We start from the raw sequence: 26,026 nt of genomic DNA, 5'->3' as shown, positions 1-26,026 counted from the left end.
AGTTTACTGATGGGGATAGTGGCCGCATTGAAAGTATCATTAATGAATATCAATGGCTCGCATGTCCAAATATGAATTTAGATTGATTTTTTATCACGTTAGAAATAATAACAAGCATTGCTCACAAACACCAAAACTGGATCAGTTTTCTCAACGCAATTTTCACTAAGTTGGCGCCTACAGGAGATGAAGTAGACTGAACAGCAATGCTTTCGTGTTGGATCTATTCACGTCATAGGTTTCAGTTCTATCTTTTCCTAATTTCATTCCAGACTCGGCCATTCCCACCAAATTATTTTAGCAATGCTCGATTAAAAACATCCAGCAAAGAGAGCGAATAACTTTTGGCGGGAATTGCACAATCTGTCATAAGATTAGTGTTACTAAAACACACCTAAATAGATTGCAGTGACAAATGACATAAAACAAATAAATCATAGTTCATTACCTTGATGTTTTCTGCTTTTAAGGTTAGAAATCCAAAATGTCAAGAAACAGGTAAACAATTCATTTTCGCAACAAATGTAGTTTGCTAAAACCACTCATGGATCTTTCAGCGTCAAAATTCTCCCTGGAGCATTGGTATGCGAAGAAAGCAAGCTAAGAGGAGATATAATAATCGGCTCAGGTACCATTATACACCCTAGCGCAACTATCTGTGCAGAAGCAGGTCCTATTATCATTGGAGACTGCTGTTTAATAGAGGAACAAGTCAAAATAATACACAGGTGAAGGTGTAACAAGAATCTGAGCCATAGAATATACAGAATGATTGAAAGACTATTCTCAATGTAGTTTTTGCTCTCTTTAGTTTATAATCGTAACTTATTATCTTAAGATGATGCCAACTTTTTTGTTATTAAACAGGTCATTAAATATGATGTACTGTAAGATCCCATTCTAAGTCCAGTTTGAATTCTGCTGTACATAAATGATTTGAATGTGATAGATGTAAATTTAAAAAGATATTGTTCATTACAGGCTGCCGTTCGATCAGACAAGCAAAGAGAATACGACTCCGGTTTTGATTATCGGCTCAAATAATGTTTTTGAAGTTGATTGCACGGTGGAATCTCCAAAAATTGGGAACAACAACGTTTTTGAGTCAAAATGTTTTGTTGGGAACAAAGTCACCGTTTCAAATGGATGTACAATAGGTGCTGGATGTAGGGTTACCGAGGAGCAGATACTGAAGGAGAATGCTATCATCTTTGGGTCGAGATGTCAGATGCGGGAAGGACTCGACAAACCTGGGGTTAGTAGTGAAAAAAAATCTGTGAATCAGAGGATTTACCCAACCCAATAAAATGATTTTATCATTTGATCATTCATCTTCAGACAATAGGGATCTCTTAGTATCGTTGGGTTTGACTCGAAAGATTAATCAATATTTTTTTTTGTGCAAATGCTCTTCAACATTCAATAAGGTCTAATAAAAATAAGGTGAATTTTGATTTTTCTCAAAAAAATATTCATTTATTCATAATTTTCTGATTTGGCCCATTTTGTTCAATTGTGCCAGCGTTTCTTCAATCTTGGGAACAGGAAAAAGTCGCAGGGGGACAAATCTGGTGAATACGGTGGCTGAGGCATGATTACGTTGTTGTTTTTGTCAAAAAAATTATGAACAAGTCATGACGAGTAGGCAGGTACTTCATGTGGCATGACCTCTTGATGGACTACGCCACTGTAATTGAAGAAAACAGCTAGCAAAACCTTGACATTTTATTGAACTTGGCTATTTAATTGGTGGTTTCGATACCATAACTATAATCATAATCATTTTTATTAATCACAAAAGAATGTACATTGTGTGGTGAAAACCACACAATGAATATATATATAAACTCTTCTATGCAATAGAAAGCTTAATCACTGAGATATGTTGATATTTTAGTCCTAACTGCTGACTTGTGAGTTGCACAAAATAATCTCTGCCGACTTGAAAAAAGTTAAAGATTGGTGTGATTCAAACATTTTATCTTTTAACTTAACTAAAACAAAATTATTATCATTTAGATGTTCAATTGATGAACTTTTTTTTGAAGATAGATCACTGGAACCTAAAAATAACACTAAATTTCTAGGCGTCTTTATTGACCAGAATTTAAAATTTGTGGATCATGTTAAACAACTCACTAGAAAAGTCTCCTCTGGCTGTTATGCGGTTAGAGTGATTTATAAAGAATTGGGGTTCAGCACTGCAAAGATGGCGTACTATGCACTCATAGATTCTCACTTACGATACGGAATACCGTTTTGTGGAGCATGCAGTCCAACTTTATTCAAAAGTCTATTCATTTTACAGAAAAGGGCAATACGGTATATAGGAAACCTTAAACCAAGAGACTCCTGTAGAACCTTCTTCAAAAAACATAATATTCTAACGGTAACTGCATTATTTATACTGGAATCTGTGTGTTTAATAAATAAGCATATATTAAATTTTGCTACATCCTCTTCCCATTATAACACCCGAAACTGCAGACACACTCTGAAACTCACTGTGCCAACAAAAAACATTACCAGAGACTCCATATTTTACAACGGTGGAAAAATTTACAATCATTTGCCTATGGACATGAGATCTGCCAATATAAAAGACTTCCAATTCAGGAAGTTAGTCAAACAATTTCTATCTGATAGACCCTATTATACTTTGGATGAATATTTTAACAGTAGCTTTTAACTGACTTATGCATATTATTTATCTTTACATATTAAGGAGCTCTCAAGTTATTACTTTTTATGACTACTGTTTTATAAACTTGACTTTTACTCTTTTATATATACATATCTTTTATATCCTCCATTTTAACATGGTTTGTACCCATGCACTATTTATATTTTTATTTTAATTTCAGTTGGTATGTATTGCATTTTTTAAAGTATGTACCACACAAGCTTTGTCTACAAGATTATGTCTTATGATAATAAAGCATATTATTATTATTATTACTAAGGCGATTAAAGCGAGCGTCATTCACATCGTTTTTTTCTTTTGTGAAATGTTTGTACCACTTGTAAATATTTTTCCATCTCAGGAGCACCTAATTCCATTTTTCACACCAAATTTGATGCATTTTTTCCAATAGCAGAAAATCCCTGATAAAACATCATCATAAATTCACAATGAAAAATGATATATGATTCAAGTTTTTCTCCAGTTAAGAAGTAAAATAGAATGAAAATTATATTCATTTGTAATTAACGATTCATCTGATCTGTGTCCATTTTCAAAACCTCATCACTGGAAAATGGAGAAATTTCAGGAAATTGAGGGTGTTCAATTGAAAAAAAAAATCAATTTCCTCAATGGCGGGGAAACCCTGGAAAAATTATCTGTAGTACCACCTTCACAAGAGAGTAAGGTATTTTATTTGTCGATTGAATCTTCTGTCGATCTCATAGATGAAGTTTTTGTGAGGGGAGATGTTTTTTGGGATGTCATCTCCTTTGCTTGTTCAGGCTTGTTCTTTAATGATGAATATGTCCAACAGCGCATTCGTTGTTCAGCCTAGCACCACTAAAGAGACCAGAGGCAGGCTGAAATAGCTTATTAAGGGTTGGATCACAAATGCTTTGCTTCTGGGCTCTTGTTTTGACAAGAAAATATTGTTGAAGCTAATAATAGCTAATAATTGTTCTAATAGATTGAACCTAACTTCGTTTTTTTTTCAGCCACAAACGCTGCAGATGGAGACTCTTATGAAGATGTTACCAAACTATCACCACATCAAGAAGCCCAACAAAAAGAATTGATACCATTTTGAAAAACTTTGAAATATTCGATACATGTTTTAATCCCATTCCTAAGATTAGGTTATTTAAATTATTATAATTTGTTTTTTAAGAAAATATATTAACCACAGTTTTGAAGTTTTTATGTGGCTTTATTTCAATTTAAGCTTCAATTTTTTGTCAAGTGCATTTTGTGTTGCAATTTATTTCAATTGAGGAATTATTGGTTATGCATGTTTTTTTAAAAAAGAAAATAATGAGCATAAATAATAATATAATAATTTATTCGCAACTTCGGAAATTGGAAAAATAACATTGGTGATTACAGTTCTATTGTAGTCCAACAACCAAACAGTTTATGGACTACAGTAGGGATGAACTACGATGTCTAACAGGCCTTCTTACAGGCCATTGTCATTTGAATCACATGCAGAGACTGGGACTGTCAAAAGACAGTGTGTGTCGCCTCTGTTTAGAAAATGATTGAACAGCAGAGCACATACTTTGTGCCTGCCCCGCTGGGGACCGAATCAGGTTTCTAAAGTTCGGCAGAGCCGTACTCTTACTATAAAAACTAATCGGCTTCATTAAGAAGCTGGGTTTATTTGTCCGAATGTGAATAGGTGTGAGCCACAATAAACCCTTGCGGGTTGCGATGGAGGGTCGAATGACCCACTCACTTTGGACCTAACCTAACAGTTCTAGCAATATATAATAAAGAAATTCAGAAAAAGAAAGTATATTTATCTAGATAAACGACGGCATTATTTATCAATGCAATTAATAACATCAACATATAGGTCTCCGCTAATGATTTGAATACAAGTAGACAGAAATGAATAAATAAATTATAGTACAATTCAAATCAACTTATTTGCTTTTATAAGAGTTATACAATTTTGCAGAACTTCAAATATTCTCCTTAAACAACTATTTCACTTGAGGATATTTCTGAAATATACTTAAATTTTCAAATGTAAACAAAAACTATTCATAATTTGAAACATACAGCCCTACAGTTGCGAATTTCCTTGATGAAAATCTATTTAAAGAGCCGTATTCATTTGAGTTGAAAAAGAAAAAAAAACGTGCATAGAAATCCTGGTTTTTTACAGAATAGTTTTTATTTTGTAGACGGAAGAAATGAGATTCATGCAGTTTTGTACACATGTTGATAGATGGAGCAAAGATCGAAATCTGTCACGCATGTTTTGTTCATCTAATATAAATTCATTTCCAAACGTAAACAGCATTGGAAATTGAAGAAACGACTCCATGAATGATCAAATTTGTAGGACATCTCTCTATGAAATCATTCCTAATAAAAAAAAAACAGAAAATATAGGAAATTGAAAAAGTTACAAATGAAGAATAGCAAGTGTCATCTTGTATGAAATAGGGGAACTTCTCTGCTATTGTTGAGTCGTGGCGTTATCTTGCGTTATAAATTTCAAGCTCTCTTTATATGCCACCGAATCAAAGTTCGTCTACTCTTCACTAGTTGGCTCTATATATCTTTATAGGATTTAGGAGGATTGACAATGATTGAGGGGGTTTTTAGAATAAAAAACTATTCATTTGATAAGTAATTTTTCTAATGCAATTAAAAAATGAGTATTTGAATCCAGAAAGTATCTTTATGAAGAAGAGACTGAATTTTATGAAGGAGCGGAATGTGTGGCCTACATTTTTTAAATAAAATTCACTAAATTCCAAGTTTGAAGTATGCTGCAAAAGGTGCTGACTTAATGATGGGGAAATTTAAATTATTCCAGTAAGCTCTTGTCAAATGTATTGCAAGTTCTATAAAAAGTAAGTAAATATTTCGTAAATAGAATTTTTCCTTAAGTATTCAAACTGACTAGTGCTAACAGTACTCTATTTTTTTTATATTCAATTTGTTTCTCTTTGTTCAAACAAAGAACTTTTTTGAATGTGTTAAAAATTGCTTTGTAGTCATTGACTGCCCTGCAGATACGATATTTTCCTGTTAGACGGCAAACTGCTTCAACTTGAGATGTGAATTTCTTATTGTGTTTGAGTAGATAATTGCAAATTATCGTTTGTAAAAACTAACATTAAAATTCAAATCCACATTGGAAGATCGATTAATTTAATGAGCTATTTTTAATTCCATTCATTCTTTCATTTCTGTAGGAACTAAACGAAGTGTTTCAGTTTTTCGGTTTCACGCTTGAGCCGTTTTGTTCAACGGCGTCTCAAAGAGAACTTTTATGAGGCATGACCGCAACCACATGTGTACCTCGTTCACTTTGATTTATTATTGTGTGAAAATGTAGACAGATTTCTTAGCGTGTTTCACTGAGTGCAACAATGTATACAATAACAATATAGGGACACTTTATATTTGGGCGAAAGGACAAGGAAAAAAGTAAAACGGTGTCTAAAAAACAAAACTTAAATTTGAATTCAACCGCAAGTAAATTCTTCTGAAGGATAAATAGTTCAACACGTACTATTTTATCATGTGTTTTTGGTGTTTCACCTCGTCAGGAAAACATCATGACACGAAGAAATCCATATCAGAACACTGATTAGTTCTGGAAGCCGAGGACAATAAAACTGAAAAGTGAAGAAGATTAGGACAGTTGTCAATTATTTTTTTAGAACGTCTCTGCCTGGTTGGATAACCTTAGTTGCTGAGGCCATTGAATCGAAAAGAAGAAGAAGGACGTCTATGCATTTCATGAAAATTACATGTGCTTTGTTTTTGAACCCTTCACGATTGGAGAGTTTTTTTATTTATAAAAATAAATATTTCCTGTATCTATCTTCGTCCTTTATTGATAGTGAGATAGAATGAAGATAGGAAATACGTCATCTCAATCGACAGAAAACTACTAAAGTAAAGTTCCTAAGGTTAGTTTATGCTCTAACAAACAGAAGTAACTCATTGAAATATGAGTTGAATAATTTTGTGTGTAACTCCTTTGGTGAGTGACCTAATTGTTGTACCATTCAACCAAAAGTTGTACAATTTTAAGGAACTATTAGAAATTCTAAGTCGTTTTAAGTTGTTAATAACAGGTCTGTGATGAAAAAATTGTAGGATATTTAACTAGTGATTTTATCAGTATTTTGTGTGCAGATTACGGAAAAAAATAGTAACAAAATTCTATCATATATAGATAAGACACAAATTTCACCTAAAATTTTCTTATTAAATGGGTTTTTAGGTTTGGTATAGGTTCGATGTTTCTGTATTATATAGCCTATATTAGCGGTAAATTGAGTCTGAATTATGGAGCTTTTGAACAAGTTACTACACAATATGAGTGTATATCTAAGATGAAATACGGTTTTAATCTGTTATAACTTGTTATAACAGGCTTTCTTGGAAACAAAAAAGACCCAAACTACAAAACTTTGGTTGCTGAATTGATACAAAACTACAAAATGTTGGACTGCAATATGAGTGTCAAAGTCCATTTCCTTCACTCACATCTGGACAAGGTGAGGAACAAGGAGAACGGTTCCATCAAGACATAAAAGAAATGGAACGCAGATACCAAGGTCGGTGGAATGTTAACATGATGGCAGACTACTGTTGGATGTTAAAAAGGGAAAATTCACAAGAACACAGCAGAAAAAGTACCAAAAGAAGCTTTGACGGAAATAGAAAACATTTTTACAGACTTACAATCACTTTGCAAACACTTGTGTATCACTATTATACTTAGTTTAGCTATGTAGCATTTTTTTTTGCTTTTACTTCATGTTAAAATAATTAAAATAAATCCACAATTCTTCGTTTTTTTTTTCAATCATTTCTTCCTTATTTTGTATGCAAACCTTACGTGATGTATAAAAGCAAATGTCATTTTTGAAATCAAAACTACATAAATATCAGTTAACGAAGTCAAAACAATTTTTTAAAAATTTTCTTTTGCAGACCTGTGTAATCAGGCCTACACAAGTTTTAACTTACTGAGTTATTACCACGAGACAATGTCTCATGAAAATGTCTCACAGAAAATTAAACGAATTGAGCGTCAAAGTTCTGCCTGACCCACTAAACTCCCCAGACCTACCGCTAATCGACTACCATCTTTTCAAGCACTTCGTCAACTTTTTCACCGTTAGAACCTTTACCAATCAGGATCAGGCAAAAACAGCCTTCGTCGGCTTCATCAAATCCAGAGCACGCAATTTTTACGCTGACGGAACTGTTTAAAGTTGACAAAAGTGCCTGATTGAAATGGCGACAATTTCGAATAATCTGATTAGGTATTCACAGAGTATAACTTGAAGTAGATCCATAAAACACCTATTTATGAAGGAACAAAGTTTTTCATTAACTTTTTAAACGAAATTAAATATGTATAAAGAAGTCCTGAATTAGCAGTTTCAGTATTGGTGGTGCAAATAAAAATATGCTTCACTATTATTTGGCAAAACAACTAAATTTTGGATGGAATATTTTGGTTTTCACTGTTTCCCAACAATAATATTACTTGCAGACATGGAAGCATTTATAACCCGTTGTAAAATTTTCCCTGCTAACAGCAGGATATACGTGCATTTAAATTTAAAAAGCATACTGCCAAATTCTCGCTAAAACGGATGGACGGCCAGTCTCACCTCTTAAATAATTCAGTGACATGCATAAACTCAAAATAATGGTTCCCATGATCATTGAAGATAGCTACTTTATTTTTATTTATTGGGGACTATTGAAAATCAGTGAGGTGCTTATTTTTATGGAAGAAATATATTTTATTGTAATACCTATTATGAGTACAAAATTAGCCGTTACTAAATTGAGTATTTCTTCAAGCAAATACTCTTGAATTTAAAAGTATTAATGGAATAAATTATTTCATAGGAAGAAATCTGAAAAAATACACTGTAAGTGTAGTATAGGCATGTCATGAATTTAACATAAGACAGAGATAGATCTCAGCTTGGGACCACTTGATGTTATGTTGATGAGTCCAAACAGGCTCTATTATTCCCGATTTACTAGTTTGTCCTTGCTGTGTGTTTCTCTTGTGCTCGGCAATGCGGACTTTCAATGACCTCTTAATTTCACCGATATATGATTTGCCACACTTCCGGGTTTCCGGTAAATGCAATTCTTGGAGTCGCAGTCCGTGTTTGGTGGCCTGGTTTTAGTGAGGCTGCTACGAATGGTGTTTTCAGATCTGAAGCAAGTTCCAATGTTGTATCTGGACCCAATTCCTCTTATCCTTCCCAAAGTCCTCTGACGTAGGAAAGGACAAGCAATGGTTCTGACGGCTTCTCTAGCTGTCTTCTAGCCAAAGTCTGTTCCGCCATCACTTTGGAGTAACCATTTCCGTTGAAGACTTTTTCTGACGACGCCTAGTTTCTTCTCGAGACCTCTCTTCGTATTACAGAGCCCGTAAGCCCCACTAGAGTCCTGATGATTCTTCTTTTGGTGGATTGATGGTGATTGGATTCGTGACTCAGATTCTCTTCCGTGTGAGTTGTTTTTCAGTATATAAATGTTTTCCACTTAGTGTCGGTCCTGTTCATACGTCATACGTCTAAGAATAGCAATTCGTTGTGGACTTCCTTCTCCATTGTGAAGGTGATGGAAGGTTTTACGCTGCTGACGTGCTTCAGAAAGGTGTCTAGTTCTGTATTATCATGGTTCCATACCCATGAAGGTGTCATCAACGTATCTCAATCAGACTCAGGGGTTCTTGTGGGCTTCTTCAATGGCCAAACCACTCCATATATACTCGTATGTTGGCTATAACTGTTGAAAGTGGCGATCCCATTGGAGTCACTCATCTTTCGCGTAAAAAATAGCAGTTCCGCAGCATCCTAGTAACTCCGTGATTACTTCTATAGGTAAGATCGTTTTACCTTCCTGGTCCTTGTCTTCGGATAGCTTCCTCTATATGATTTGAAGTGCTTCTTCGACAGGAACGTTGGTGTCGAAACTGATTAATTAATCTTGCTCTGTGACTTCGATTCCATCACAACAGTAGCGTTTTCCTTATCTGCAGGTAGGATCTAGATAGTGGTATCTCTTCGTAGGCCGTCTGTGGTCATTACCATCTTTTATCTTCATTATTTTATTCGTAATTGATATTTTAGCTATTCATTCTAATTTTATTTATTTTTTTATATATTTCAAATCATTTTAGACAATGGAAGTCCATTCCCCGACACTGTTGTTGGTGCTAGTAAATATTAAAAATTCGACAGAAAGACACGCCGGGCTGATTGATGCTGGTGCCATCTAGAATTTAAATTAGTCGGCTCTGACAGTCAAATGAGTTGTTTCACTTGAAATATGGCAGGAGACTTACGTAGAAGGAATGTAATTATTACTGGTACCATATTATTCGTAAGTAATGTCCATTGATGAGGACGCGTTGCATAACCAATTACAATTTAGTTGTTAATATGCAGACGTTGGCCGGGAGGTTAATGGTCACGGATTTACGGTTGAAGTTTATATTCTGCAGAAATATATTTTCCAAATAATCTCAATCGAAGATGGAAATAAGGAAACACGTCGAAGATGAATAACATGAGTTTTTTGCATAGGAGGGAAAACTTCACAAAGCAGTTTTTGAAATATTTACAAAAATTTCTGTTTCTGTTCTGTCAAAGTAATAGAAACGAAATTGAATGAAATTATCAGATAACCATGAATTTTTTTAAACAAAGAAAAAGGAAACATGATTATATATATTTCACTTTATTATATCTCTGTATATCTCATTCTGAACGGCGCAAAATGTCTTAACCAACAGACAACTAACAAAAAAATGCGAACAAGTTACGGCTCAAATTTTTGCCAAAAATTATCATTACATAAGATCAACGAGCAAAATTAAAAGAACCTTTGCATTGAAATGATACAAAAAATTACATAGTAGGATACTGCGAAATATTAATAATCAAAAGTTGAGCTGAACAATCTTAACCTCAATGATCAACTGTACTTGAGAAACTTTTCATTAAACTCACAGTTTCACAATCACCGATTGTTGTTGATTTGTTTCATCACTCTCCTATCCATATTCGTGAGATCTAAATTTCGTAGAGGGACCCCAAGTGCAAAGGGATGGAAGTTATGATTTCATAAGTCAATATCTAGACCTACTAAAGTCGTGCATATTAATATCGAAATTAATATCTCAGAGTGCAGATTTCATTCAATAATCTCTTCACAACAAAATTGTCAATCAACTCTCGTACCTCCCCCGTATCAGCGACACTTCACAACCCTTACAACAGCAATGGAATTGAAACAGTTGCAGCGAGCAATTTGCCACGCTAGAATTACTCTCTATGACTTCCGTTCTGGGCATTTATCCCGATTTTTACGCCGACGAACGTTGTTCGCAGTTTGATTGACGACAAAACAATGACTTGACAGAATGACAGCGGTACAAAGGGATTTTCGAATGTCACGCGGGAGCCGTTCGGAGCACTCAATGTTGCATCGAAGATTTCTGGAACTGATTTGGAGTAATTCGGCATCACATCGGAAATGTGTTTTGGAAAGTGATAATGATAATATGATATATGATTTCCTGCTATTGACCTGTACCTAGAATGATGCTTAGAAATCGTTGATTTCATCATAAAGTTAGAAACAAATAAGTATAAAAAAAAATGGAACAATTAATGATTATAACGAAATTATTTTCTACAAATGTCTAGTTGGATTCAGTAAGAAGATACAGTCCAATGCCTATATGAATAAATTTGAGATTTGTTACGTTTTTTCGCTCTTCAATAGCCTTCTTTGAGTGCAACTCATTCCACAGATCACCAAATTAAAATTCCTGCAAAACCAGCAAAGGAAGTGAAGGCCGGATTCTACTCATTTGGTGTTTTAAATAACATAACAATTTCATTCATGTGACCCGAGTTTCGGTATAAACTAATTCAAAATTTAAACATTAGGAAAATCGTTTTTCAAGTTGGACAGATAATAAACTAATTATCAATTTCCACATCAGAAATATGATTGAGAGGTAGACTAGCCGAGTTGCAATGAAATTCCATTATTAAAAAACGAAAAGAGAAAATCCATCTTTTTGTTACCCTTATTGAATTTCATTCATGTTTTTTAGCCAACCATTCCCAAAGAGGATTCCATATATATTTACAATAAACATATCATTATCCTTTTAAAATGAATAAGGTAAAACATATGTCTTCATATAATTACTGTAATATCCGTATATTCTACAAAGAGAATGGATAATATATTTGAGTATTTTAGAGTTCAAGGAACATAAAAGCCACAACAGCAATTTAACTTGAAAGAATTCATTTATTTAGACATAACTAGAATATAGCTTTGTGAATGAAACAGCAGTGGCGTTACCAAAAGGGTTTCTCATCAGATTTGAAATGTATAATTCCCCGCAAAAAGTTCAATACTGGTTAATTTGATGTTTTCAAGAATGAAGTTGTTTGTAAAAAAACTGCAAGTTACATTTTCATCAAGTGCTGAGGTGGTGTATTTAAAACTAAACTTTTATAAACGAGGTGTTTCCCAGATCTTTACGTTCAGATAAGTAATGAAAAAACTTCTTTCTTATTTAATTGAATACTTCCAGTAGCTAATAAATGTAATGCTACAGTTACAATAAATACTGTTGATTTTGTCATAGAAAATGCTTACTTTGACAGTAAACGTTTATGAAAAACCAGAGGAAGATTCAGCAAATCATTTGGACAACAAATTTAAAGAACACAACCACAGCAGAACTCACTTCATACCGCACTGGAATATATAAATTAATATAAATATACTGTAAGTTCCACTGAAATGATACAGGAAAATGGGATCAGTTTTTTCCATAAATACTACGAACTGTACATGAAAATCAAAAAAGATTTATAAGCAAGTTCCATATTGAAAGTCTTTGTAGGCATAACATTGTCTATGACACTTTTGGAATGTTCAGATCTTGACTGGAGGTTGACTCAATTTTAAAACACCGAACAAAGTTGGCTCTGTAGCTGAAGTGACTAACAATATTTTTAAAGTATTGGATCAAAATCAGAGTGGGTAGTATTTTGATCCTCGTATTATAAGTCATAAAATTTTCTGGTGTACAGTTCAGCTGTTATTGTCTGAAGAATTTGTGTCAGGTGTTTCCAAAGCTGTTGTTTGAAGGTCGTAACTGCAGATTATTATAAATGGCACTCATATACTTCTGAAATATGAACTTGTGTGTTTGTTCAGACTTTCTTCACCAAGAATGTTATGTTTTGGGGAAAAAAGAAGCAGCTATTGTATCTAGATTTTATTTTTCCAATAATTTATTTTATTTTATGAGCTAAATTTCTAAATTCGATATCGAATATCTAATTGAACACAAGTTAATATTACGGGGTGAACATTCCAGTTGGCTCTTTCTTACACTTGAGCGATGCGTACATAAACTTCTAGCGACTTACTTTTAACTCAAGACATACCAAGTAGTCTTATGACTGGACTTTGAGGAACCCCAAAACAAAATTCCAACATTTGTTATACTCCCTGCCTCCGCCACTGAAGGGGCATGTAATAACAGCTAAGTAGTAATTGTAAACTCGCACAGACGATCAATTTGCATGAAAAATAATCTTAATGACATGGTATTACTTTATAAACACCGTTCGGAAAACACACATCTGACGGTTTTCCGGAACCCCTGGCCAACAACATTAACAATTCACCGTGTTTATCGGTTTTTACGGCGGTGATCAAAATTATATGAAGGGAATTAGATTACTGGATTTTTGAAAGCAAATAAAATGCTTTCGAACCTAAATTATTGGTATTCTCTGGTTAAATAGGTGTGAATTGGCCATGTGGTCGAAGTAAGACGGAAAAATAAGTTTTCGAAGTGAGGTTCGTTTGATGAAGTGATTATCTGCAACAGCTCAAAAACATACCAAAACTGTTTCGAGGATTGGGAAAAACGTTGGCACAAGTGTATTATATCTGAGGGGAACTACTTCAAAGGGAAATAGAAATTGGTGTGACACAGTCAGGTTGACGGGTGGACAGTCAATCATTGAGTCAGTAAGTGAGTCAGTCATTGAGTCAGTAAATCAGTGAGTCAGGCAGTCTGTCAGTCAGTCAGTCAGTGGAACAGTCAGTGATACAGTCAATCAATGAGTCAGTAAGTGAGTCATACAGTCATTCAGTTAGTCAGTCAGTCGGTGTGACAGGCAGTCAGTAGGTGGGTCATTCAGTCAATCAGTCAGTCAGTGAATCAGTGAGTCAGTATGTGAACCGGTCAGTCAGTCAGTGAGTCAGTCAGTCAACCAGTAGTGTGTCAGTCAGTGAGTTAGCCAGTGAGTCAGTCAGTGAGTTAGTTAGTGAGTCAGTCAGTGAGTTATTTAGTGAGTCAGTCAGTCAGTGAGTCAGCCAGTCAGGTGGTAACTCAATCGGTGGATCAGTCAGTGATACAGTCAATCAGTGAGATAGTCAGAGAGTCAGACAGTCATTCAGTTAGTCAGTCAATCGGTGTGACAGTCAGTCATTAGTGTGTCAGTTAGTGAGTCAGTCAGTCAGCCAGGCAGTTGGTGGATCAGTCAGTAAGTCAGTCAGTTAGTGAGTGAGGTAGTGATTACGTCAGTGAATCAGTCGTTAAGTAAGTGAGTCAGTCAGTAGTGAGTCAGTCATTGAGTCATTCAGTCAGTGAGTTAGTGAGTCAGTCAGTCAGTGAATCAGTCATTTAGTGAGTTCGGAATTGAGTCAGTGATACAGTCAGTCAGCCAATGAGTTAGTGAGTTGGCCAGTAAGTCAGCCAGTCACTAAGTCAGTAACTGGGTCAGTCAGTCAGTCAGTCGATGGGTCAGTCAATCGGTGAGTGAGTCGTTCAGTGAGCCAGTCGTTCAGTGAGTCAGTCAGTGAGTCAATCAGTCAGTCAGTGAGCCAGTCGTTCAGTAAGTCAATCAGTGAGTCAATCAGTAAGTCAGCGAGTCGTTTATCGAGTCAGTCAGTGCGTCAGTTAGTCAATGATCCAGTCGTTCAGTGAGTCAGTCGTTCAGTGAATCAGTCAGTAAGTCAATCAGTGTGTCAGTCAGTCACTGAGTGAGTCAGTATTTGTTTAACTATTTTCAGGTTACTTGAAAATGGTTCAACAAATTGAAACCGGTCCTGACAAATGAAAATCAATCTCAATAGAAATCAGACAAAAGTTATTTTTTTTTATTTCATATTCAAATCAGTATATATTGAATCAACCTCGTATACAGAAAGTCAAGTATCTTTTTTACGTAATTATAGATATATTGAAACATTATCTCATTTTTCATTAAAATTTATCATTCATAAAGTCACAGTTGTGCTATTTATAGAGATAACAGTACACTTTTATACATTTCTACAAAACTTTCAAATGAAGTTCTTGACGTTGCTCTCATTTTTCTTGATAATACTTGAGTTAAATTGTGAAGACAGTTTAGTTTTCGTTCATGTAGTAAGTAAAACTGTTTTCACTATTCTTCCACAATGTGTATCAAAAAGTTATCATCATTCAGAAGCTGTTTACTGATTTGCCATTATTTTATTATCTCGATACTCAATTTGGATTAGCATTCCAGCAATAAAAGCTCGTTTTCTTATATCTTCGATTCGATTTTTTAGATTTTTCGACATGGAAACCGAACACCAGAACAAAACAATCTGTACCAGGCCAGTCCATATATGAACGAAACTTATTTCAAACCTTATGGATTTGGACAGTTGACTAATGTGAGTATTTAATTATTTTTCTAAATCTCATTTGAACTATTTCGAATTTCTTTCTCAAGTATCCGTATAAATATTTCGCCATTAATACGAAAGAATGTAGGTTACTTCTAATTGGAAATTAGATGATAGTTTTGCGGAACGTGGTTGAAGTGGAAACGAAATTGTTTAGATCATTTAGGCAATAGAAATATTATTCAAACTAGGTATCGCACATTGAAAGGTAAGACCTTGTTGATCCTTAGCTTGCACAAGTTTACACTTTTGAGGGTTGCTGGGGGACGACAGATGCTTGATGGAAACACAGATTAGAAGATTTGCGTTCATATATTAGTGTTATACAGCGTGTAAATGAATAAGTATGCAACATTTAAGGTGATTCCTCATCGAAAAAAAAATAGGATCTTTCATATAAAGAAACTTCAAGATGCTGACTAAAATGGAGCATTCCTTGTTAAGATACATCACGTTAAAGGGGGTACATAAAATTTGTATAACAATTTTTTTACAAGCACTGAAGAAGTTACAATATTGATATTAACCTGACGTTTTGTACTACCAAAAAGACATTTAGCTAGTAATTTATTTGGTTTACCCCATGGTTGTAAGAGGTGGAAAACGCAACCCCTAAAATTTATTTCCAATGTAACTTTTTGTCTTATTATTTGTTTACCATTTAAAAATTCATTTCCGATAGCCTGTTTCATTCTCAACGAAAAATGTCTCTTGGGGTTTTTTCCCCAAAATAAACCAGTTCGCAGCAAAAAATTATTTTACGAACAACTACAGAGATAAATCGTCATAAATGCGAACTGGATATATTGGTATTTTGTAGTTAGTACCTGCATTGAACGATTAAAGGGTAATAAACAAAACTAATTTATTAATAACAAAACACACAACATGTAAAAATCATAGTAAATGTTCAATATGTCTAACTTCAGACATTACGCATGCGTCTAGACGTCGCCGCATTGAGCTACGTATTCGCTCAAATATTCCTGGAGTCTCTCTGATTACCCTGCACGCATCGGTGATGCGGTTTCTTAAGTCCTCTACATCGCGAACAGGAGTACGGTAAACCAAATTCTGTAAATGACCCCAAATAGAGAAATCGAGAGGATTGAGATCCGGGGATCGAGCGGGCCAGTTCTGTGGTCCTCCTCGACCTATCCACTGATTTGCATGTGTTTCAGTTAAATGCTTACGTGCTACTTGACTAAAATGGGCGGGAGCCCCATCATGCATAAAAAACATATCCAAAGGAACTTCCTCCAGCAGTACTGGATGCACTTCTTTCAAAAATTGAACGTATGCCTCATCATTTAACCAAGGAGGTAGAAAATGAGGTCCAATTAAATCATCCCCAGTAACTCCGAGCCACACGTTAAGAGAAAACTGTTCTTGATGGTTAGTTTTGACAATAGCGTGAGGGTTTTCATCAGCCCATATGTGGTTATTATGAAAATTATTAATCTTGTCCCGAGAAAAACTACATTCGTCTGTGAATTCTATCGTCTTCAGAAAGTCACAATTTCTTCTAATCATTTCAAAAATCAAGACGGTTCGGAAAGTCTCGCGGTAACAGTGCCTGTACTCGTTGCAGATGGTAAGGGTATAACACTTATTCCTTTAAAATTCGAAATACCGTCATATGATCAACATTTAGCTGGAAAGCAATCTTTCTAGTACTGGTAGTAGGTTGTTCTTCAATCAAATTAAGTACTGCTTCATCAAGCTGTAGTGTTCGTACTTCTCGGTGGCGACCACAATCCTGCTTCTTTTGTCGAATGAACCATATTCTCGTAATCGTTGATGAAGTCGAGCAAATATTCTATGTGAAGGATGCTGCCGTTGAGTATACATTTCAGCATATCTTCTAGAAGCTTCTAACCGATTCCCCTGCGATAGACCGTAAACGTAATGCATATCAGCCATTTCCTCATTTGTGTATGCCATTTTAATAACAAGTGAATTATTAAAGTAACTAATTAAGAACAGAACAACAACACACAATTGGTATTAATTCAATTTCGAAAATTCACAAACTGACAGCGTCATACCAATTTAATTGTCACTATCGCTAATAGTGACCTACTAGATAGATAAGTTTCCTATTTTCGTATTTATGACGATGTATCTCTGTAGTTGTTCGTAAAATAATTTTTTGCTGCGAACTGGTTTATTTTGGGCAAAAAACCCAAGAGCCATTTTTTTTAGAATGAAACAGGCCATCGGAAATAAATTTTTAAATAGTAAACAAATAATAAGACAAAAAGATACATTGGAAATAAATTTTAGGGGTTGCGTTTTCCACCCCTTACAACCGTGGGGTAAACCAAATAAATTTCTGGCTAGGTATCTTTTTGGTAGTACAAAACGTCAGGTTAATTTCAATATTGTAACCTTTTTAGTGCTTGTGAAAATAATTGTTATACAAATTTTATGTACCCCTTTAAGGGGCTGTATCTTAACAAGGGATGCTCTAATGAAATTTCTTTATATGAAAGATCCTATCTTTTTTTCAATGAGGAATCACCTCCTTGAATGTTTTACACTTATTTAGTTACACCCTGTATTAATTAGTAGAATAATAGAAAATCAGAAGGTGAATTTGGAAATTTCAGAAATAAAAAAGATATCATGACTTATTACTTTTTCAAGGTGATAATGGTTTTGTATTTCATTTCAGAAAGGAAAATTGAATGCCTATAATGTGGGAAAATCCCTGAGACAGCGATATAGCGGTTTTCTAGACGAGGAATACAACATAAAGTTGATAAATGCCAGAAGTAGCGATTTTAACAGAACCAAAGCTTCTCTTCAAGCTATGCTTGCAGGATTGTTTCCTCCCTCAAAAGACTTAATATGGCTAGAAGGGCTCAATTGGCAACCGATTCCATATACTTACGTAGATAGATCCTTAGACAAGGTATGTTAAAATCCCAACTTCTCAGATGAAGGAAAAACTTCATTCACACACTATTTGAAAACATTTTCCGGTGTCAGTTCATCGATATCGAAACTCAAATTCCTGTATGGATATTTGATTGATAGTGCTTTACTTTTCAGGAACTATTTTGCTTCGGTTGTTCAAACTGGGACAAAAATTTCGATGGTTATTTGCACGGCAGCAATGGAAAACCTTTGATCGACTCTTATAGGAAAACTTTCGATTATCTAACAGAGAAAACTGGAGAAAACTACAATGATCTCGTCAAAACTTATTATCTGTATTTTGGATTGGAGATACTTGTAAGTAATTATAGGAAACAAATAAATAGTGACTTTTATGAATAAAAGATTGAAGAATCCATAAAAAATAATAAAATGGCTGATCTTTGAGCCTTCCACTAGTCTAACCACTATAGTCCAAGGTATCAGGGTCGCCGGAATTAAGTATTTTTGGCAATGCTAAACTTGTCTTTCTAATGTGAAATGGGGACTTAATGTTTTTCTGTATATACGTCGATAATTATCTAGCAAAAGTTTCAGTGTGGCTAATGCAGCTCATAAATTAATATCGAATTTCCGAAAAAAACCATTGTGTTCATTTCTAAGAGATACTTAATGACAAATCTATCGAAAGAAGTAAAACTTGGAGAAAATAAAATGAAATATTAGTCGAAATTGACCTAATAAATGACTTCAAAAATGACCTAGCAAAACCTTTAGTGTGGCTATGCAGCTCATAAATTAATATCGAATTTCCGAAAAAAAACCATTGTGTTCATTTCTAAGAGATACTTGATGACAAATCTATCGAAAGACGTAAAACTTGGAGAAAATAAAATGAAATATTAGTCGAAATTGACCTAATAAATGACTTCAAAAATGACCTAGCGAAAGTTTTAGTGTGGCTAATGCAGCTCATAAATTGATATCGAATTTACAAAAACAATCCTTTGTGTTCATTTTTAAGAGATATTGGATGAGAAATCTATCGAAAGAATTAAAACTTGGAGAAAACAAAATGAAATAATCGTCGAAAATTACCTAGAAAATGACTTCAAAAATGACCTAGCAAAAGTTTTAGTGTGGCTAATGCAGCTCATAAATTAATATCGAATCTACAAAAACAATCCTTTGTGTTCATTTGTAAGAGATATTGGATGACAAATCTATCGAAAGAAGTAAAACTTGGAGAAAATAAAATGAAATATTCGTCGAAATTGACCTAGAAAATGATTTAAAAAATGACTTAGCAAAAGTTTTAGTGTGGCTAATGCAGCTCATAAATTAATATCGAATCTACAAAAACAATCCTTTGTGTTCATTTGTAAGAGATATTGGATGACAAATCTATCGAAAGAAGTAAAACTTGGAGAAAATAAAATGTTATATTCGTCGAAATTGACCTAGAAAATTATTTAAAAAATGACTTAGCAAAAGTTTTGGTGTGGCTAATGTAGCTCATAAATTGATATCGAATCTACATAAACAATCCTTTGTGTTCATTTCTAAGAGATATTGGACGACAAATCTATCAAAAGAAGTAAAACTTGGAGCAAATGAAATTAAATAATATACGTCGGAAATGACGTATACAAGTTCTATCCCACAATTTTTTGAATTCATTGAAAATACTTTCGATTATATCATTGCTTGGTCGGTCGGTAGCCAAGCGGTTCGGCGTGGGTGGTTTGTTCACTCACTCGAATTGACTGCCGTGTTGATCGGTGGTTCAAGCCCTAGTCTGAACGATCGATCTTCGTCCAACCCGTGTTAGGAATCACACGTTAAAAGGTAAGACCTCGTTAATCCTTAGCTTGCACAAGTTTCGACTTCTGAGGGTTGTCGTTCGTAGGGGTGCGACAGCTGGTTAACGGAAAAACATATCTTAAACATATATATTTCTTTAATTTTCACAATTCGTCAATTTGTTCAAAAGATTTGGATCACTAGTTTCATTGATAGTTCATACCAAATTCGCATTATGTAGTGTTTTTGGGGTCATTTCATTGATTTGGATCGAACAAATGCTGATAATATGATTCCTAAACATTGTAAACATTGATAGGATTTCATTCGAGAAATTGCCTTATCAATCTAGTAAGTACTCGAAATGTTGACAGTCAACCAACGTTATCTTATCACATGACCTCGAATGAGTCAAGTAGAGTACAATACCCTTCGTTTTTATGTAGTCCCACAACTAATCCAAAGGGGTTTGAATCGGGTGATCGAGAAGGCCACTCAACTATACCTTTTGGTTCAAAGTTTTTTTCATTTTTTGTGATGTCAATTTGGTTAGTGTATCGTTAGATTGTCATTTGATATTTATTCAGTCTATACTATGAACATTCCACTGCTAGAATTTTCATTCATAGGAAGAACTAAACTATGCTTTACCGGAATGGGCATCTGAGGTGTATCCGTATCCAATGAAGAATATCACGACACTGCACTACAATGTGATGGTTGCAACGAAGACATTGAGGCAGATGGCTGCAGGTAAATATACAGTGTGGGAGTGAAAAGCCGCTCCCTTTAACTTTGAATGAGACAAAATATTGAAATAGGACAAAGTTCACCCAGAATAGTATGATTTTCCGTACTTTTCAATGAAAAAAATTGTGTGGCTTTAGTCATCGCCGTTAGGTCGCTATCAACTAGTTTTTTCAAATAGTCGTCTTGTTATATACGCATTATAGGAGTTGAAATTTTCTTTTCAACACTGGGTCATTTTTCGAAATTGAATCAGCCGTTCCTGAGTAACTGAAGGCTTTGTATTCTACTAACGATAAATGAAGTTTCATTGAAAAATGTATTCGAAACTCACGATTCATCACAAAACTCACATTATAGAATGTTTCTGACTCAAGTTCATTGAAGCACCTCTTCATGAGTTCTGGAACGGACTGTAATTATGTATACTTCAGATTATGCGGATCCACACCAAAAGTCTAGAAGCGTCATATCAGGTAATCTAGCGGACCATTGAAGGAACAGATTCACCATGAAGGTGTATTTTCTTGCTAAAATATATCATCAGTTAACAAATAAATTTCAGTTTGTCTGCACTATCCTATTAATTTCATGTATGGTTCATGACTTACGACTTACGAACCCCAAAAATTAAAATGTTGAATAATAATAATGATAATAAATAAATCGGCGATGATTGTTGCTTTACTATTTGGGGGGGGGGGGCGAAGGGGGCTTTTTTTGTCCGTCCTCTTCATTTCATCATTTAAAATTTCCTGAATTATGTTTCAGGTTACTTATTGAAAAAGATACTTAGCGACACTCAAGAGAAAATAGACGGAAAGTTTCCAGACAAGAAAATGTCTGTTTGGTGTGGCCACGAGAACAACATTGCTGCCTTATTGAAGATTCTCAAGGTTTGGAACGAAGAAGAAATTGCCTCTTACGGTAGCAACATATTGATGGAGTTACATTTCATCGATCAGAAATATGGTTTCAAGGTATATTAGGTAATTAATGAAAACATTTTTCACACTCCAGAACTGAAGCACTGAGTCTCGATGCGAGTTTCGTTTACCAAGTTAACATCATCAGGAGATGTTGGCATCAGGGTGTGGGAAAGGTGTTTTCATTATAAGGGATCTTTGACAATTGATAACAGCCATCTTGTTGTAGCTACATCTGTCAAATTAGTTGTCATTTATAGTGTGATAGCATTCAACACATGTGCAAATAATAAAATTGTTTATCAAAATGGGTGTTCTGTTCGGACAACGTACCGCGCGCTTCGGACTCTGAAGTAGTTGGCAACTGATCCTAATTTTCATCGAAAAATTATCTTCAGCAATGAGATCCAAAAGCGTCCAATTCAACCCGAGAAAGTCACTCATTGGTGTGAATTTTGGGCTGGCGACGACTTCAGTCCACAGTTCTTTGAGAACTACATTGGCCAAGCCATCACTGTCAACGTCAAGCTCTATAGGCATATGATTATCAACTTCTTTTGCAATTTATTTTTATTTAGTTTTTCGTTAATAACTCAAAAAAAATTAATATTTGAGCAATTTTGAAAAAAGTTCGTTGAAGAGGAGGAAATTTCCGATAAAAAAGTGCTGGCTCCCGAAACTCTATCTCCATTATTTATAATTTCAATTTGACGTTGAAAATAGGGTTTCGCGCGGCTGTTACGGCATGCGCGGGCTGCCGCTAAAGAGAGTTTATCAAATGAAATAATTTTTATAACATAAAATGTCATTTTAAAAATTTGAAAAAAAAACTAGTATCTTCTTAACACTTGAATGAATTGAGTCCCGTAGAAAAAAAAGTTTTATCACCATTTTTCTAAAAGTTATTCAATTGTTAACTAACAAATTTTTTCCCAATCTCCATTGGCATAAATAGTGGGTAAAAGGTATAAATAATTGGTCTATGAATTTTGAACTTCGTGGAGCCCTTTTGATGTATACACTTCATACGTTCCTGCGATAAAAGTTTATAAAAATTTATTAATTTGTTAATTATGATTTTTTATAACAATTGCAAAATGAAATATCTAAAAATTGTTGATGAAATTTTTTTTTCGATTGATATTTAGCTATATCTGTTTTCAAATTAAACAATGGCAGTTATTAACATATGATATGATTTTTACGTAATTTTTTTATTAAATTGTTTCAAACAAATAGAGAAATACAATATTTCTGAAAAATTTTTTTTGCTATGTTGTTGTCTAGAGATAATAATTATGATTACATTTTTTTTTCTCAATTTCAATTTTTAATTGTTTAAATTCGATTTTTTTATATTTCGATTGTTTAAATAATTAGTTAAGAAATAATTTTGCTTTTAAAAATCATAATTCACACTTTTGAATGGTTTGGCAGAAAAAAAAATCTATTCATTATTTGATTGTTTATTAGTTTAACAATTTGTTATAAACAGATATTGACCAACGTTATATTTTTTTTCTGAAGCAGAAAAAAATTATAAAAACAGCTATATATATATCGTATCGTATGATATTAAAAAGGGGGCGTCCATAAATAACGTGAGGTGTTTTTTTTAATTTTCTGTCCCTCCCTCCCCTTCTTGTGAGATGTCGCGAGATTTAACTCAACCTCCTCCCCCATCCCCCAATCTCACATGAGATTTTTCAAAATATGGGATTCTTACATAAACACGTTGGATGATTATTGCAAAAAGAAAAAACAAATTGCTTCGTGCTTTTATTTACGACTAGTTAAGACTAGTAATCAATATTGCATAATCGAAGTATGAATGAAATTATTTTCTTCCGAACGAATTAGTGAATGATCTTAAATCTTGAGCATGTACAATCTGGATTAAATGGACCAAAATACTATAATTTTTTTTTGTTTCAATCTGAAAAAAAATTGCGTGATATTCGCCGGGACCCCCCCCTCTCTCCAGCGTAAGATTAGATGAGATTTGACTCGACCCCCTCCCTCCTTAAACACCTCATGTAATTTATGGACGCCCCCAAAGTATTATAATGAATTAAAAAAAATTATGGCACTTTTTTATATATAACTGTTTTTATAATTTTTTTCTGCTTCAGAAAAAAATATAACATTGGTCAATATTTGTTAACAAATGGTTAAACTAATAAACAATTCAATAATAAATACATTTTTTTTGCTAAATTATTCAAAAGTGTAAATTATGATTTTTAAAAGCAAAATTATTTCCTAACTAATTATTTAAACAATCAAAATATAAAAAATCGATTTAAGATTTTTTTTTAAATTAAATATTAATATTTTTTGAGTTATTTTTTGTTGTGAAGATCATCTGCGCTCGGTAATACCCTTATATTTCAATTGAGCGATTGATATGCTGTTGCTTTGAAAATAAAAACGTATTTGTACTTTTCCAGATTTACTTTAGTAATAAACAGTCTAATCCTGAGCTGTTGTCGATACCGGGCTGTGGAAATTTCTGTCCTCTGGATGAGTTCAATGTTTTGGTCAGAAATGAAATACCCACTAGTGACGAGATATGTGGAAGAGGTAATTTAGACATAATATTCTCTATTCATTTCTTTGATACAGACAATTATTTTTCATGGTGTTTTCATTGCAACACACTTGTTTACAGAATCCAACGGATTTCTCCAATAGTCATAAAATAACAGATCAGTTAATTTTGTGGTCTTTTTCAAAAAGGTAATTGAACAATTTTCGAAATCAATTAAGATTGAACGGTAATTCACCTAAATTTTAAATAATTAAAAAAATTGAGTACATTCGAACGTAATTAAAAAGATTTGCTATCGCAAGGCTGCACAACCACAAAAATAAGGATGTTTTCATTTAATTTCAATCCATCGTTAGCCAGGTGAGTTATCTATTCTACTGCATGATTATTTCTACACAGTACATTTCTTTAATGTCCCCCCCTTTTAATTTTTGAACGGATCAACTTTAAAAATTGAAATTTAAGATAGTGAAATTTAATGCATGAATACTTTATTTTGAAGTTATTCAGGAAATTATTAAATGTTCCGCCATTTTGTGGTAGGTGAAGATATTGACTGCATATTCAAGGGTTGTGAAGTATTCATCGGGAGCTTCAAAATGATTTGTCACAAAACCCCCTTTCCATTAAAACTTTTCTCCAGATGGCACCCAGTCGCCATCTTAGAAGACTCATCTGTCATTTTCACTTCAAAATAAAGTATTCATGCATTAATTTCATTATCCCAAATTTGCTAATGACAATAATGAAGTCGTTGAAATGAATAGCGGAAGCTATAGTTGGCCGTTGTTTACTTCTTTGCCAAAAGTTCGTGTCATTGTAGATTTTGCAATACTCAGGCTGGTATATTCTCAAATTACACCCTGTATATCCCACAATAAATCCGTTCATGAACTATTCTTGGAGCAAAACAATTTTCTTGAGATCGTATAAATCGACACGGTTAATTTAATCGTTTTTAGCGGACGGCGCGTAAGCTCATCTCTCATGTTCTGGATGAGCTGGTGCTACGAAGACATGATTGATCTCATTTGTAAAAACTGTCGAGAGTTATTTTTATCGGTGGGCGGTACTAGACCTCGTTAAGTTTTAACTAATTATAATTTGTCGGATACATTAATTAGAAGTTTGGTCGCTGCTCGTTGACAGGACCATTTTTTCTACCCTTTGAGTTATGATTTTTTCCAGGTCTCATGAAAACACTGCAACCTCTTTTCCCATATTTTCATCCAACCATCACAACAATATTGTTTCCTGCATATGAAGCGATACAAATCGATACAGTTTGGTGGCAGTTTATAAGGAGTTGATTTCTAAGGGGTCTGATGTTATAGCACAACTGATGAGACCGTGGTGGCAACAACATCTAGTTGTCTTGCAGTGGAAGCTGCAGTGGAAGAAGACGAATCCCTTTCAGCAGTCTATGTAGAAGCTTGACTTTGCAACTAACCACTTCGGAAAATCTTGTTTATCTTTGATATCTGAGTACTGAGTCGTCTATCGCTTCTGAAATTGGCGCCTTTGTAGCGGGAGATGCCATTACATTTACTATCATCAACTGAAGATGTATTTTCACATAGCTATACTGTCACTAGCTGTTGAGTATGACATGAAGGTACAACTTGATGTTGAGTCCGTATTCCTTGGGGT

The 26,026-nt window shown here is 34.1% G+C and overlaps 2 protein-coding genes across 2 annotated transcripts; both read left to right on the top strand.

The window, feature by feature from the left end:
* Positions 1-350: 350 nt before the first annotated feature.
* On the top strand, positions 351-3,882 carry DCTN6-p27 (dynactin subunit 6). The gene is made up of 4 exons (XM_023160741.2): positions 351-498; positions 558-728; positions 982-1,255; positions 3,682-3,882. Exons 1-4 carry the CDS (start codon positions 485-487, stop codon positions 3,760-3,762), a joined length of 540 nt encoding a protein of 179 aa, XP_023016509.1. The 5' UTR covers positions 351-484; the 3' UTR covers positions 3,763-3,882.
* An 11,171-nt stretch (positions 3,883-15,053) lies between these two features.
* LOC111505853 (venom acid phosphatase Acph-1) lies at positions 15,054-25,813 on the top strand. The gene is made up of 8 exons (XM_074176314.1): positions 15,054-15,179; positions 15,347-15,454; positions 18,144-18,383; positions 18,524-18,706; positions 20,782-20,905; positions 21,671-21,879; positions 24,276-24,466; positions 25,711-25,813. Exons 1-8 carry the CDS (start codon positions 15,099-15,101, stop codon positions 25,811-25,813), a joined length of 1,239 nt encoding a protein of 412 aa, XP_074032415.1. The 5' UTR covers positions 15,054-15,098.
* Positions 25,814-26,026: the final 213 nt, after the last annotated feature.

The sequence above is a fragment of the Leptinotarsa decemlineata genome, unplaced genomic scaffold (genome assembly GCF_025532065.1).
Source record: "Leptinotarsa decemlineata unplaced genomic scaffold, Ldec_3_MD MMD2_tig00001719_RagTag_RagTag, whole genome shotgun sequence".
Classification (NCBI taxonomy): Eukaryota; Metazoa; Arthropoda; class Insecta; order Coleoptera; family Chrysomelidae; genus Leptinotarsa; species Leptinotarsa decemlineata.
This window is presented reverse-complemented; position numbering and strand designations above follow the sequence as displayed.

Bases quoted from the DNA above. Each gene is read 5' to 3' on its own strand.
- DCTN6-p27 (XM_023160741.2), top strand. The intron at 729-981 runs GTGAAGGTGTAA...TGTTCATTACAG, and splicing joins CAAGTCAAAATAATACACAG to GCTGCCGTTCGATCAGACAA. The intron at 1,256-3,681 runs GTTAGTAGTGAA...TTTTTTTTTCAG, and splicing joins AAGGACTCGACAAACCTGGG to CCACAAACGCTGCAGATGGA.
- LOC111505853 (XM_074176314.1), top strand. From the start codon at position 15,099: ATGAAGTTCTTGACGTTGCTCTCATTTTTCTTGATAATACTTGAGTTA. The intron at 18,384-18,523 runs GTATGTTAAAAT...TTTACTTTTCAG, and splicing joins TAGATAGATCCTTAGACAAG to GAACTATTTTGCTTCGGTTG. The intron at 21,880-24,275 runs GTATATTAGGTA...GTACTTTTCCAG, and splicing joins ATCAGAAATATGGTTTCAAG to ATTTACTTTAGTAATAAACA.